Source organism: Temnothorax curvispinosus, unplaced genomic scaffold (genome assembly GCF_003070985.1).
Source record: "Temnothorax curvispinosus isolate PA1 unplaced genomic scaffold, ASM307098v1 QBEX01013818.1, whole genome shotgun sequence".
Classification (NCBI taxonomy): Eukaryota; Metazoa; Arthropoda; class Insecta; order Hymenoptera; family Formicidae; genus Temnothorax; species Temnothorax curvispinosus.
In genome coordinates, this window is record NW_020223598.1 from 181,779 (window position 1) to 197,724 (window position 15,946).

General features: G+C 38.0%; 2 protein-coding genes across 3 annotated transcripts; both read right to left on the reverse strand.

Annotated features, from left to right (window-relative positions):
- Positions 1 to 2,751: 2,751 nt before the first annotated feature.
- Positions 2,752 to 7,007, reverse strand: LOC112464017 (golgin subfamily A member 7). Of its 2 annotated transcripts, XM_025030781.1 has the most exons (4): positions 6,762 to 7,007; positions 5,830 to 5,889; positions 5,457 to 5,621; positions 2,752 to 5,335 (listed from the first exon to the last, which is right to left on the reverse strand). In XM_025030781.1, the coding sequence occupies exons 1-4, from the start codon at positions 6,990 to 6,992 to the stop codon at positions 5,045 to 5,047; spliced, it is 747 nt and encodes a 248-aa protein (XP_024886549.1). In that variant the 5' UTR covers positions 6,993 to 7,007; the 3' UTR covers positions 2,752 to 5,044. The 2 variants fall into 2 exon arrangements, with proteins under 2 accessions (XP_024886549.1, XP_024886550.1); XM_025030782.1 differs by lacking the exon at positions 5,830 to 5,889.
- A 1,326-nt stretch (positions 7,008 to 8,333) lies between these two features.
- Positions 8,334 to 15,521, reverse strand: LOC112464022. Its single transcript, XM_025030785.1, has 17 exons — positions 15,365 to 15,521; positions 14,856 to 14,975; positions 14,632 to 14,749; positions 14,076 to 14,340; positions 13,190 to 13,345; positions 12,981 to 13,071; positions 12,612 to 12,748; positions 12,114 to 12,246; positions 11,022 to 11,195; positions 10,672 to 10,791; positions 10,449 to 10,566; positions 9,897 to 10,161; positions 9,564 to 9,716; positions 9,357 to 9,447; positions 8,989 to 9,125; positions 8,486 to 8,618; positions 8,334 to 8,394 (listed from the first exon to the last, which is right to left on the reverse strand). Exons 1-17 carry the CDS (start codon positions 15,506 to 15,508, stop codon positions 8,341 to 8,343), a joined length of 2,409 nt encoding a protein of 802 aa, XP_024886553.1. The 5' UTR covers positions 15,509 to 15,521; the 3' UTR covers positions 8,334 to 8,340.
- Between the last annotated feature and the right edge of the window lie 425 nt (positions 15,522 to 15,946).

Below are 15,946 nucleotides of genomic sequence, written 5' to 3' on the forward strand. Positions count from 1 at the left end.
CGCGGTAATTTAACACCTCTCTTTTTTCGCGTTTGATTGACGAACCGCGATCGGACGCCGCGGAAATCAGTCAAGTCAGAGTGCCCTCGTTATACTTTCCGTAAAACTTCCCAAACGCATTATGTTTTCCGAGTGTGAGTTGTCTGAGAGTTGAGCAACACGAGAGTGAGACTGGTTTCTAGTCTTTTGATATAGCTGCGAATCAATATATGCCTATCAGAAAGAATTGTTGCACATGATTAAATAAAATCTGGATGTGCTCAAACAGCCGCGCGAATGTGAATTATTTGAAATACCCCGAGAACACGATAGATCGCCTTTTATTTAGACTTCTTATCTTATTGTTAGTCAAAGTATTATTCGAAAGTCGTTACACGCTATCTTAATCCTCTGCGGTTCAAATTGTTTCTCAATCGAATGAAAATCAAATGTTTCAATTTGATCTAATTGATGGATTTAATAGGAAATCAGAGAATTTTTATTTTTTAGAAGAACTTTTATAGAAATCTCAAAAATACTTGTCAAATATAATCATAATTCGAATACTTAATTACAGTAGCTTTTATATGTAATAAAAAAAAATTAAATACCACAATTTTGAAAAATTTGATAAAAAAGATTGAACTCATTGTTAAAAATATTAATCCTTTCAAACGGTGCTATGATTTATAGGCCTCTCGACAGCTCAGGCCTTTGCCTAGATACATTAAAGACCCTAAAGCTTAACAGGGCTTTCTAAGTGACAATTTAAGCGGATCATTAATATAGATTGTCAATAACGTCTTAATAACGTGCAAACTTGGCTCAAATTTCGTCGTTCGAGGCGCAAAAGTTCCACATTTAAATTTAAATATTTGATTTAAATTTTAAGCATTCAATTTGTTTCTAATATACATCTAATAAGCATTTCTTGTTTTAAAATCATTGCAAAATCACGATATGCACGTACTTACCTGGCGACGATCGCCCAGCCATTGCGTCTTCGCTGCAATCCCATCCTCGGTGAGAAAGTAAAATTGAAGCCGAACTCTCTGATTGATCCTCCGGAAGTAAATCTCGATGCTGAAATGAATATTGACAATGAGAAATGGCTATGGTGCGTGCGACGCTTAACGCGTCACAAAGATTCAGACTTCTTCGCGCGCGAAATCAATCTTCAAATCGCGGATGAATACGGGACGATCTGAATGCAATTTCGCGGACTTGAATGACGATGACTCACCATCGAGAAGTGAAGAATAATTAACGCGGCTAGTTATGGAACGGCGACGACGGCGTGCGTTACGCATCTGACGACAATCGTCCCATCAATCGCGTCCCTCGGTGAAAAGATGGTTCGACACGAGAGCGATTTCGATCGACCAAGTCTGGATGGATACGCGGAGGCTAAATCGTGGACATCGAAAACGCGACGTACACGATGGCGACTAGTACTCTCGCGACGGATATCGTTCGCAAGACACACATACTTTAACCGATAATTCTTAGCGCGAGACTCGGTTTTGGACGACAATCACGAACGCGAGATTCGCGGAACGGTTCGAACGACTCACGCGACTTCTCTAACTTCAACATAGCGACTAACCGCCGTCCGCCGCCGGTAGGCCCGGTAGTAACAGCGCGATTCGAGATCCATCGATCCATCCATCGACAGACGCGACGATAGCGATTCTCGAAGCCGAGGCGGTCGGCGCGGCTAACTTCACGGTAATCAGCTGTCCGTTCTCTCTCATCTTCGGCTTCGGCTGGATTCGGGGAGCGCGCTATTAGCGCTATTTGCTTGTTCTATCCTTGTTTTACACCTGATGAGCGATAAAGACAGAATGATGCAATAGCGCTAATAGCGCGCTCCTCGAATGCAGCCTAAATATACTTAGGCCCAGTTTCACAAGTGTCGGTTAACTTTTAATCTTAGATTAACTCACTCTTCATCTCTTTCTAATGTCCCCCTTAGAAAGAGACGAAAAGTGAGTTAGTTAATCTAAGTTTAAAAGAACCGACACTTGTGAAACTGGGCCTAAGTATATTTAGATGAGAGAGAACGGACAGATCTGATTACCGTATTGTGAAACTGGACCTAAGGGCCAATTTCACCAACCACGGTTAGCTTAACCAACGGTTAAAGTTAGCAGTATTAACCAATAGTCCTTGGCCCTTAATATTTATAAAGTGTAACTGAGACGGATGCTGCTTTCAACAGAAATAAAATTCGATTTCGCGACGGAACGCGGTTCGAACTCAATCGAAGAGCGACATTTACGAGTCTTGAACTTTTCGAGATGACTTACTGCTTCTCGCGCTGGCCGTCTTATTAGCGGGAGGGCGCCAGTGCACAGCGATCGTCTCTGCATTAAATTTTCATAAAATCAATGACTATTTCAACATCATTTTGATTAGACACTCTCTTATTTGATTTTGTTATTGCTTAGATAAAAAAATGAGATAATTGCTAAATAAATTTTGATTAATTAACCTTAGATTATTACCCTTATTTTTCGTTTATGCCGTTACTATCTTGGGTCTGGCATTTTATAAATATACATATAATAAAACTTATAAAGCTGTAATATATAATATATATTACATAACATTATTTAAGTTATAAAGTAATTATTTCATTATTATAATCGTCATTCTGTTTCACTACGGTGTTTCAAAAGATCCGGATAAAAATCTCGAATTGAAACGAGGAAGGAGGAAGGAAACGTTATCTCGACGAAGAATCAAGGGCGAATCTTCAATGCAGGGACATTATATTTACGCCGTTTTTATTATTAAAACATTTAGAAATTACACTCTCGTACGATGGTGTCCTTTACAGTTACGGATCATCAATCCAATATTGGTCCTACTAAATTAAATTAAGTATAACAAACGGTCTCTCCTTTTCTTTTTGCTTCCTTCCGTCTCCTTATACTTCGTGTCGACGATTATAATTCACTATACATACATTATATGCAACATGCGCGCGCGCGCGCGCGCGTGCACATGCAGTCAGAGCCCTTATACACGTGATATTGCGACGTCCAAAAGAAATTGGCTAACGGGAAACTTCCCGTAATTTCCCGGGAGACTTCTTTCCTGCGACTTCCCGTTTGTTCGTTTTATTTTTTCCCCCCTTTCTCTTTTCGGCATCACCTTTCTCTCACTCGATCTCCCTTCGACGATCTCCGGCCCATACGTCTCCTCCATGCGCTCGTACGCGCTAGGAAATCGTACGCCGAGGCAGTGACGCGTTTATTTGGCAAGATCCTTTCAGCAAACAACATCGCATTACAACGTCGGACAGGCTCCGCGGACATTGTGATCAAGAACGAAAGGAATTCGTAACCACCGTTGTACGCGATGCTGCGGGAAGCGCGCGTAAAATCGAGACTTTCAACAGATAAAGCACTTCGACAAGCTCGAATTCCGATGCCGTGGAGATCTTCACGCGAGGCTCACGTTACGCTGGAAATCGAGCTAGTCGATAGTGGACCGGTTTAACACATTCGCGCGATGCGTCCCCAATTGAAACAATCGTGCCGGAAAAGAATTCTCCTGGCGTTGCGTCTCGCGTGTTACGATATTTTAGGCTCCCGAAGCGCGTAAGAGAAAGTAAAGGTAGACATGGTGTTGAGTCGTTGTATCGTTTGAGATCATTATTATTTACAACTAATTAGCGGGAACGGAAAATACGGAAAACATCCAGCGTCGCGACGGGTATCCAGTTTCGACTGAGAAAGCGGACTAAAGCGTATGAAATTTCGCGCTGCATCGCAAACGGTTTCGCCTTGATCACAATGCCAATCAATTTGTAACGTAACTTACTTTTTATATCACCCTCGCTTTTTACACAATTTCTTTTTCTCGTTTTTGTTTTGTTTAGCCAATCCTCGGGTTTCTTTACGGCGCGACGAATGTTTGTGTTAATCGAATCTACTGTCTTCGCTGTCGAGAGGCATCCACATGCGCGACGAGCTGAACATCCCACTCAATTTACATATGCGAAAAAACTTTTTACGCTTTTTACGCGCGGATACACAAACGCAATGGAAGATACGTCGCGGAAGATGAGAAAAATTCGGAGAATTTGTCAACATTCGTCGAGAACGAGGCTCACTCGTAATCGAGGTTCTCAGTTGGGCGGAACCTGAACGAAACACGCGCTACAGACGCTAACATCGAATGCCATCTCTTCGCTAAGTAATTCACGCAGACACGCATCTCATTCACGTCTCATTAATTAAATGCAGATGATACGATAAAGTCATAAATGAACAGTAAAAAAATATGTATAGACCCCGTCGTATACGTGACAAATCAACGTGGCGGCTCGCGGTAAGCTAACTCGCGTCGTTCACGAACGTTTACGAACGCGACTTACACTTTCCTACCGCATCCTGATTCGCCCCATATACTTCATATACTTTCGTATGTTATATGTTCTGTGTACGCATATAGAAAATTGAACTTATAGGAAGTGCCACGGCTTCGTTACACATCCACGCGCTTCGATGCACGCCCACCCTCGTAAACGCAGCAGCTACCACTTAGGATCGAGACACCACGAATGCGAATGAACGCGAGACTCTCTTGCCGCAATTAGGTCGACCTTGTATAAGCTTATTTTGTCACAATTAATTTCCACGAAATCCCCACAAATTAATCGCGCATATTCCCGCGTGTGTCCCTGTTTCCCGCAGGTCTCTGTACATATATTACAAATCTGTCCACCAATCTACATTTAACTTTTAAACCTAAGTACAAGGCACAACCTGACGGCAAGAGAGCTTCAGTTCATTACACGCGTATTCGGCAAGATTAATTGTGCAAGGTGCATCTGAACAACTTGCGGCCCACAAGATATCGACGGAAAATTTGTTCCTTCAAACCTTGCAGGATTTCTGCACCTTACAAAAATGACTCAAACCAACCGGCATGCCCCGTAATTGTGCCGACAGGCACCCACGAACGCGTGCATGTCCATGATTCTGGCGAGGTAATGTCCAGAGTACTGCGCGGAGGGTCACATGAAGAACTCCCTGGATCGGCTAATATGCAGTCACGACGCAGGTCTATCCAGTACCGAGATCTCTATTAGTCTGAGCCCGCGAGTTGTTGGGTCCGTCAGCAGGAGGCCGCGTGGCTTGTACACTCGATCGTTTTGCTCGCTGACGAACTTGGCGACCTTGCGCAGACACTTTTCGTAGTGTGTCTCGGTGCATATGCTTATCAGATAACCCGTGAGACAGTATAGGCAGCTCTCGCAGTACGTAGAACAACTGGCACGCTCTGCCTCGACAAAGTAGTTGTTCAACTGATTGATCGTGTACTCGAACAATTGTCTGTCCAACTAAATCAAGGAAATATTTTGTGATAAATATTTCTCGATCGTCCCTTCTAATTTCCAGAAAGTATATTTGCCTGACTTGGGCTATGTATACAGTTTAGAAGTTTTTAATTGCAATACTCACTCTATTTTCCAGTTCTGTAGGGAACCGCGTTTGGAACTTGACCATAGTACCTTCGCTGTAGTCGCGCTGTATAAAAACCTTCTGACAATGCTGAGGAGGCCCTCCACCTGCCTGCCCTCGTCCCGCGGACATGTCTTCCAGCGGTGTGAGGGCAGCATGATTGCCCTAAAAAGATATACATTCGTCATTTCTATCATTATGAAATCTATATTCTTTATAATACCAATATGTATTCTACTTTATCTTTCCTAGATATGGCAATATAATAAGTTTTCGCACATGTTAACAAACAACAAATATTTATTGCAGACATGGCATATTATTGTTTATACTGGTGATAACATTAATATCGAATTCTTGAACAATAACGTACTTTTCTTTCGTGATTAATCACTTCAGGCAGTATGCATAATGATTTCTTCGAGCTCGAGCTCTATAAAATAAAATGCAACATAGCATAACCATCTATTCTTATCCGCTTCTTTTTGCAAATATTATAACATACACTTAATACAGTCTAATTGCATCAACAATTAAGCATTGCAACATTGCGTCCCATCACTAATATTAGAAATAGTTGTTAGAAATAGTTGTTTGGCATTGGCATTAACTTGTGATACACTGACATACTTTTCTCTCATTATTGGTAGTACGCACAATTATTTCTTTGAGAGCTCGGGCTCCCTAAAATAAAATGCAGCATAGCATAACCATCTATTTTCATCCGCTTCTTTTTGCAAATATTATAACAAACACTTAATACATTTTCATGCTATTTGTATCAACAATTAAGCACTGCCACATTGCGTCCTACCACTAATATTGGAAACAGTCCTGTTTGGCATTAGAGTGAACTTATGATACACTGACATACTTTTCTCTCATTATTGATCCCTTTAAATTACGTTCTCGACAAACTCTGTAAACTCCGTCGCGCACAAAATAAACCTTGATCCTGACGTTCGATCCATAATCTGTCCCTCAAGAGCTCCCGTTTCCCTCTCATCCGACACCGCTCCTCGTGCCCGCGGAGCTAACCACAAAAAACCGCACCCAGCTCTCACCTCGGGAGTCGCGAGGACGGTCAGTCGCATCCTCGCTCCGTTTCGCAGCCGCGATCGCTCCTCGTGTCGACGACCGAGACGCGGGGGAACTTGATTCTTCGAGGGACAGAGGGATGACCGAGCGAAACGCCTTTACGCGACCGAGGCGAGGGGATGACAGCCAGGAAGAGAGGCGCTCACGAGCGAGCGAGACGGACCGCGAGAGGAACGGAGAGAGAGGGAACGGCGCACCAGGACTCACCAGTGGCATTTTGAGCTTCGTCTTGCTGGTTGGTTGCCGTACGCTACTGACGAAAGCCGAGCTCGAGCCTCGCCGTGTCTTCTCGGACGCGGATCGGCGCGACGTGGACTCGGACTCGGGGGAATCGGCCGAGGGACCGCTGTCGCCTGCTGCACGTATACGAAATACGAACGGACCCACGTCCCACCAGCCCACCACGACTCCGCGACGACCGCGACTCGCGGCCGCCATGAACGGTGCGCGCGCATGCGCGATTGCGCGGCCAGCGCGACTTCGGCCCTTCTCTTCTACCGCTCGCTCTCGCCCGCACTCCTCGCACTCCTTGCCGCACTGCGCGCCATTTCCCGGCGCGTCTCCATACGATAAGTACACTCCGTTTTTTTTCTGCGGATCACGCGAGGCACGCACGCGTTCGGTCTCCAAGACGCGCGGGAAGAACATTGGAAAGTGTATCGAAGTATCGAAGGTGCAGAAGTAAACAGGAATAGCTTCTATTCCGGGGTTTCTTTTTGCCCGTACGACGCGCTTTCTGCTTCTAACATGGAAAAACGTTTCGCTTGTCGGCGCGGAAGAAGAGAGGTAAAGAGCAAAAAAGAGAGGAAATTGCAGAATGAAGATTTTGGAAAGAGGAGTCGGTGAGTTCTTTCACTTGATCTTATATTTGCGTTTCCTTGATACGCGAAAAAGGAATGTCGAGATCGCGAGTCGCTATAATTTCAAGCGACGCCGCTATATTTGATAAGAGTATATTTCGAATTTATGCGATTGATAAAATGGATGTTTTAAGTTAATTAACATCCCAAGTAGCAAAGATGACGTCTTATTGACGTTATAGACGTCATTAAGACGTCATTTGACGTCACTTTGCTACCTGGGAAGTAACATTATCAATTTTATTAATTCGGAAACGGGCGCCTGAGTTTTACATCCAACCTAACCTAACCCAACCTCAGTATCGAAAAAATAAAATTTACGTCGCAGTAATTTTAATGTGCTGCTTTCGTTTATACTTAAATATTTTTTTTAATTTCTCGTTACTTTTTTCAGGGAATTTAAATAAATCTATATACATACAATTGTCTTCAAATACAAGTAAATTGTAGGACAATGAAAAATGTGCAATAATTAATCAATGACTTTTAATTGTAAAGGTGTAAAAATCACCCCAGGTAACCATTTATGCAAAAAAAATCAGGCGCCCTTTTCCGGGTTAAAGCACATGATTGTTGACTCAAAATAAAGAATTGCACGAATAACAAATTAATCTGTTGTATCTGTACTTTTCAAATTTGTAAAATACTCAGTCTTATTTTATGTAAAATAATATTGGACAGATGTGGGTAAATAATGATTACTGCAAATATATATCCCTGTGTAACGATTATACCATAAGAATTCTGCGAAAAATCATAAAAATGATAGTTGATTAAACGAGAATTGAGATGTAAGCTGCAATGCATAAAATAATACCATTATTAGTTTTTTACAAATTTTTCCTATTATTTATTGACAAATTTATTACTTGATTCTATCTAAAGAATATATCTAATTATAAAATAATTAATTTTAAGTCCGATAATCAATCTTTGAATGATAAGAACGCCGTGAAATAAGACATTCCCATTCGCACCACCTTGAATCAAAAACAGACGCACAAGTTATTGTTGCACAAAACATCGCGAGCATGTTCAACTTGCTTTATTTGCTAGTTTTAAGTTCCTTACCCCGGCGTAAGTCGTCATCGACAAGGGAATTATGTTACCTGCCATTAACCCACACGGTACGATACTCCTGTGAAGAGATATGATTAAAAGAGATTTAATCCTAGGCGAAAAATTGTACCATTCCGCCGCGTATCTGCAAGAATGAGTTTAAATATTGATTTCAATTGCATTTTTTACATTTAAGTAAAAATTGTTTTTTGCAATTGTATCTGAGATTAAAGTAACTTCCCAGCTAGCAAAATATGTTCTAAAGGACGTCTTAAAAACATCACAAAGGAGTCTTAAAGACGTTCTTCAGACATCTTAAGCGGTTTTAAGACGTCTTTTAAAAGCTTCTGCTAGCTGAGTCCTAAAATATATTTTGAAATCATATTGGATGAACAGTACAGCAACTTCCTCGGATTTTTTATTCGAATTAAAGATATTGCCTCGAACAAAAATTTCAATAAGAAACAGTTCTGTTCTAGGAAAGAAACTTAACGTATATGTAAAACGATTATTACGCTCGATAAAATATATTCTGACTTTCATCCATTAATTTCTGACCGGAGTAACACACAATCATCAGCTGGATCAACGCTCCCATAACTATAAACATATATCTTAGCAATTCTTGTAATTGGTCTAGCACATATACGATCTACAATGAAAACATAATTGTTTTTACCTGATTTCATTTTTTTAGGGAGCACATTATAAAATAGTAAGATTTATTCATTCTAAAATTATTACGATTTCAATTTTTATTAGCATTGAGAAAATTATGAAGATTCCATAAAGTGAATCTCTTATACATTAATGAAATCTTGTTGTGTTATATTACGTTTATATTTAATAAAAGTTCTCAAACGAATAATTATTTAGTGCTTACTCGAATTCCAATTATGCTTAAAATTGCAGTTATTAAGAATAACAAGCACAACGAAAGATATTGATTCGACGAATTCAATATATTAACAAATCTGTGGACAATATAATATCGTTAGTTTCTGATGGCAAACAGCAATGTCGTACTAATTTCACTCATCTTATAAATATAAAGCAATAATGAAAAAATAACTTGACATAATCTGCTCACTCTAGAGCAAGCTGATGTTTCTTTAAACATATGATGTATTCCTTGTACACAATCTCCTCGCTCGGCAAATCAAGCCCCGTATACACGCCACCTCCACATTCGCCGATTTCATTGTTATTTCCCACCTTCGAAATTATGTTTTCAACTTGCTTGCTGCAAAACATGATTTTTAAGGTGTCGAAAAAAACCATACGAATTATACGTGATATATTACATATATTCTATATTTATGATCTATATAATTATATTAACGTAAAAATTATTCTTATGATGTTTTATTATGATATCATTACATATGCATCAAAATCATTATTGTATCCGTGGGATAACTACCTGACTGCCGAGAACAGGCTGCAAGCATGAGCGGTGCACGTAATATGCATAGTATCGACACCCACCATGATGCTAATACCCACCACCATTAAAACGGTGATGTAACAAAAAATCGGTACGAAATACTCGTCTTTATTTACCCTGAATTCAACTTCGACCGCGAAAGATCGCGGACGTGACTGGTTTACTAAAGGCTGTATGATATTTAGGAACACCGGTGTTAATGGTATCGCTATAAATCCTGACATCATGGCATACAATAGCACTGTAACATCACAAGAGAAGTGCGTTGTTCTTTCATTAATATATCAATTTATGGAGTATTCTATAATTATCCTTATTGGATTCGTCTGGAACGAATATGGGATTTTGCGAAAATTTTATTACAGCTTATTTATCTTTTGTTGTATGTTAATTTTTAACGTCAAATATCTGGACTGCCTTGTAGTTCGGATATCTGAGAGATTTGGTGGTTTGCAAAATTCCTGATTACATCTAGTATAAAGTAACGTACTGCTCTGAAGATATATAATCGCCGGCGATATAACTTACTCGAATAATATATTGTAAACTTTCGCGACAGCATAGAGTAATCTTTCAAAACTTGTACTTCCACATCGTTCGTAAATATGTCCCAATGCTTGTCGATGTTTTTATATAACCGTCGCAACTGTTTACAATACAACCATAGAAATGATTTAATGTGTTACATACAAACAGTTTTGCCGAAATAAAAAAGAATCAAAGATAACACGCTTTAGTTCCAAAAACTTACCTTGTCTTGATTGCAGACTTCACTCAGTATCCTTACAATACAAGCGGTTGTCAAGACAATTTGGTAGCCGGCGTCAAAAATCATTTGCACATTATCCCAATGATCGTATAATATTAATATCTGCGTATAACGTTGATTATCACCCAGAAAGTATATATTACATATAAATGCATCACAAACATACGACAAAAAAAAAACGTATACTTTAATATTTAACTTTAAAATATTTCGCAATAGGAGACGTGCGCGATATATTGCATGTGACGAGAGATGACAGTTAGCACGATAAAAATCCTTAAACAGTAATTAAATTTTTTTCGACTCAAAATGTATCGAATGGTATGCATTACCTCAAAGGGAAAGTAACTTATTTCGAGCAGGAAGCAGAAGATCGGCAACAACTTTTTTGCGAGCACACCTTGGAATGGCCAAAAGCCTATTATTGACAAAAACATCCGATTGACATTGTATTCTCGTGAAAAATTCTTTAGCATGATCAATCGCTTTAGTTTCCCGGAGAAAGACTTCAACGTAATGACACTTGCCATATGCATGCAATCGATCGTTCAGCGGGTACAGGTCGCATATAAAACATGAAATCATAGGATGTCAGGAATTGTCAACCTATTATTTCGCCGAACGTATCTATCTATTGATAGAAGTGATACCAAAGTATCACTTTCTCTGAATTAATATTTAATTTTGAAAGGTGGACGTACGAAAATATAATGGCACAGCACGATGCAACGTAAAAAGCTGTGGCTGACAATAATAATATAGATGTGTCTCATGTCTTGGCTTTTTTGTTGATTCACTCTTCTGTTGAGAATATTTTATAGTTAGTTCTAATCTAACACTTTCAGTGTTCGTGCGTGGAGTCGAATTGTATATTTAAAATTAATAAATGGAGAAAAATGTTAGGTAAAGTATAACCAAAGAAATCGAGTTTGAATTCCACTAATCCGCTGATCTAAAGGAAGAATTTTCGGGAAGTTATAGAAAAAAGGATTAATTAATTTTTATAAAACACTTAGTCTTATTTTATGTAAAATAATATTGGACAGATGTTGGTAAATAATGATTACTGCAAATATATCCCTGTGTAACGATTACTATAAGAATTCTGCGGAAAATGATAAAAATGATAATTGATTAAACGAGAATTGAGATGTAAGCTGCATAAAATAATACCATTATTAGTTTTCTACAAATTTTTACTATAATTTATTGACAAATTTATTACTTGATTCTATCTAAAGATTATATCTAATTATAAAATAACTAATTTTAAGTTCGATAATCAATCTTTGAATGATAAGAACGCCGTGAAATAAGACATTCCCATTCGCACCACCTTGAATCAAAAATAGACGCACAAGTTATTGTTGCGCAAAACATCGCGAGCATGAACTTGCTTTGTTTGCTAGTTTTAAGTTCCTTACCCCGGCATAAGTCGTCATCGACAAGGGAATCATGTTACCTGCCATTAACCCACACGGTACGATACTTCTGTGAAGAGATATGATTAAAAGAGATTTAATCCTAGGCGAAAAATTGTACCATTCCGCCGCGTATCTGCAAGAATGAGTTTAAATATTAATTTTAATTGCATTTTTTACATTTAAGTGAAAATTGTTTTTTGCAATTGTATCTGAGATTAAAGTAACTGCCCAGCTAGCAGAATGTTCTAAAAGACGTCTTAAAAAGGCATCTAAAAGACGTTCTTCAGACATCTTTTAAGCGGTTTTAAGACGTTCCGACTTTTAGAAACTTCTGCTAACTGAGTCCTAAAGTTATATTGTGAAATTATATTGGATCAACAGTACAGCAACTTCCTCGGATTTTTTATTTGGAAGATATTGTCTCGAACAAAAATTTCAACTAGAAACAGTTCTGTTCTAGGAAAGAAGCTTAACGTATATATGTAAAACGATTATTACGCCCGATAAAATATATTCTGACTTTCATCCATTAATTTCTGACCGGAGTAACACACAATCATCAGCTGCATCAACGCTCCCATAATTATAAACATGAATCTTAGCAATTCTTGTAATTGGTCTAGCACATACACAATCTACAATGAAAACATAATTGTTTTTACATGATTTCATTTTTTTAGGGAGCACATTATATAAAATAGATGTAAGATTTATTCATTCTAGGATTATTACGATTTTCAATTTTTATTAGCATTGAGAAAATTATGGAGATTCCATAAAGTGAATCTCTTATACATTAATCTAATCTTGTTGCGTTACGTTCATATTTAATAAAAGATCTCAGACGAATAATTATTTAGTGCTTACTCGAATTCCAATTAGGCTTAAACATGCAGTTATTAAGAATAACAGGCAAAACGAAAGAAATTGATTCGTCGAATTCAATATATTAACAAATCTGTGGACAAAACAATATCGTTAGTTTGTGATTGCAAACAGAAATGTCGTAATAATTTCGCTCATCTTATAAATATAAAGCAATGATGAAAAAATAACTTGAAAAATAAGCTGCTCACTCTATAGCAAGCTGATGTTTCTTTAAACATACGATGTATTCCCTGTACACAATCTCCTCGTTCGGCAAATCAAGCCCCGTATACACACGACATCCACATTCGCCGATTTCATTGTTATTATTTCCCACCTTTGAAATTATGTGTTCAACTTGCTTACTACAAAACATGATTTTTAAGATGTCGAAAAAAACCATACGAATTATACGAGATATATTACATATATTTTATATTTATGATCTATAATTATACACGGAGAGAATTTTCTCTTAAAATTTACCCTGAAATCATGGTATATAATAGTTGTGGGACAACACGTACCACCAAGAATTTTATGCGAGCTATTCTGATTAATAGTGATTAATATCTACCATAATAAAATATATTAATATCTATTACATTAAAATATAAAATATATTTGATTAATTTTACTAAAATATATCTAGGAAAATTCAATAATTTTTCAAAATTTACCAATTTGTTTGATAATATAATTTTATGCAACACGTGCATGGAAAGTGCCCCATTACGCACGCTACGCTTGCGTGATAGGCCACTTTCCAGGCACTTGCCACATAAAATAGGGAGTGTAAGTCGTGTGTAAAGATGAACTCGCCTTCGGCTCGTGCGTAAACTCCGCACCCGGGAATTTTCATCTTACCTCACTTGTTACACAAATAACTATTTATCACGTTGTTTGTAAAATGTCTTTTGTATATTTTAAAAAATTTCTTGGTTGCCAAGTTGTCCCAAGTTTGTAGTAAATTTAAGGGTAAAATATAACAAAAAATTCTCTCCGTGTATTAACGTAAAAATTATTCTCATGATGTTTCATTATGATATCATTACATATGCATCAAAATCATCATTTTATCCGCGGGATAACTACCTGACTGCCGCGAACAGACTGCAAGCATGAGCGGTGCACGTAATATGCATAGTATCGACACCCACCATGATGCTAATACCCACCACGCTTATAGCGGTGATGTAACAAAAAATCGGTACGAAATACTCGTCTTTATTTACCCTGAATTCAACTTCGATCGCGAAGAATCGCGGACGTGACTGGTTTACTAAAGGCAGTATGATATCTAGGAACGCCGGTGTTAATGGTATCACTATAAATCCCGACATCATGACATACATTAGCACTGTAACATCACAAGAGAAGTGCGTTGTCCTTTCATTAATATATCAATTTATGGAGTAGGTATTCTATAATTATCCTTATTGGATTCGTCTGGAACGAATATGGGATTTTGCGAAAATTTTATTACAGCTTATTTATCTTTTGTTGTATGTTAATTTTTAACGTCAAATATCTGGACTGCCTTGTAGTTCGGATATATGAGAGATTTGGTGGCTTGCAAAATTCCTGATTACATCTAGTATAAAGTAACGTACTGCTCTAAAGATATATAATCGCCGGCGATATAACTCACTCGAATAATATATTGTAAACTTTCGCGACCGCATAGAGTAATCTTTCAAAACTTGTACTTCCACATCGTTCGTAAATATGTCCCAATGCTTGTCGATGTCTTTATATAACCGTCGCAACTGTTTACAATACAACCATAGAAATGATTTAATGTGTTACATACAAACAGTTTTGCCGAAATAAAAAAGAATCAAAGATAATCACGCTTTAGTTCCGAAAACTTACCCTGTCGTGATTCCAGAATTCACTCAGTATCCTTACAATAAAAGCGATTGTCAAGACAATTTGGTAGCCGGCGTCAAAAATCATTTGCACATTATCCCAATGATCGTATAATATTAATATCTGCGTATAACGTTGATCATCACCCGAAAAGTATATATTACATATAAATGCATCACAAACATACGACAAAAAAACGTATACTTTAATATTTAACTTTAAAATATTTCGCAATAGCAGACGTGCGCGATATATTGCATGTGACGAGAGATGACAGTCAGCGCGATAAAAATCCTTAAACAGTAATTAAATTTTTTCCAACTCAAAATGTGTCGACTGGTACGCATTAGTGCAGGTCTACAACCTTGCTTTAAAGGGTGTTTAAGCTCTAAGCCGTAAGAAATTGACCAATCACAATCGAGTATTCTCCTTACATTCCATTGTGATTGATCAATTTCTTACGGCTTGGAGCTTAAATATCCTTTAAAGCAAGGTTATAAACCAGCACTTACCTCAAAGGGAAAGTAACTTATTTCGAGCAGGAAGCAGAAGATCGGCAACAACTTTCTCGCGAGCACACTTTGAAATGGCCAAAAGCCTATCATTGACAAAAACATTCGATTGACATTGTATTCTCGCAAAAAATTCTCTAGCATGATCAATCGCTTTAGTTTCCCGGAGAAAGACTTCAACGTAATGACACTTGCCATATGCATGCAATCGATCGTTCAGCGGGTACAGGTCGCATATAAAACATGAAATCATAGGATGTCAGGAATTGTCAACCTATTATTTCGCCAAACGTATCTATCTATTGATAGAAGTGATACCAAAGTATCACTTTCTCTGAATTAATATTTAATTTTGAAAGGTGGACGTACGAAAATATAATGGCACATCACGATGCAAAGTAAAAAGCTGTGGCTGACAATAATAATATAGATGTGTCTCATGCCTTGGCTTTTTTGTTGGTGCACTCTTCTGTTGAGAATATTTTATAGTTAGTTCTAATCTAGCACTGTCAGTGTTCGTGCGTGGAGTTGAATTGTATATTTAAAATTAATAAATAGAGAAAAATGTTAGGTAAAGTATAA

Bases quoted from the DNA above. Each gene is read 5' to 3' on its own strand.
- LOC112464017 (XM_025030781.1), bottom strand. From the start codon at position 6,992: ATGGCGGCCGCGAGTCGCGGTCGTCGCGGAGTCGTGGTGGGCTGGTGG. The intron at 5,890-6,761 runs GTGAGTCCTGGT...TTTATTTTATAG, and splicing joins CGAAGCTCAAAATGCCACTG to AGCTCGAGCTCGAAGAAATC. The intron at 5,622-5,829 runs GTACGTTATTGT...ATATCTTTTTAG, and splicing joins TGATTAATCACGAAAGAAAA to GGCAATCATGCTGCCCTCAC.
- LOC112464022 (XM_025030785.1), bottom strand. From the start codon at position 15,508: ATGCTAGAGAATTTTTTGCGAGAATACAATGTCAATCGAATGTTTTTG. The intron at 14,750-14,855 runs GTAAGTTTTCGG...TATTGTAAACAG, and splicing joins AATTCTGGAATCACGACAGG to TTGCGACGGTTATATAAAGA. The intron at 13,072-13,189 runs GTGAGCAGCTTA...TTTTGTCCACAG, and splicing joins AAACATCAGCTTGCTATAGA to ATTTGTTAATATATTGAATT.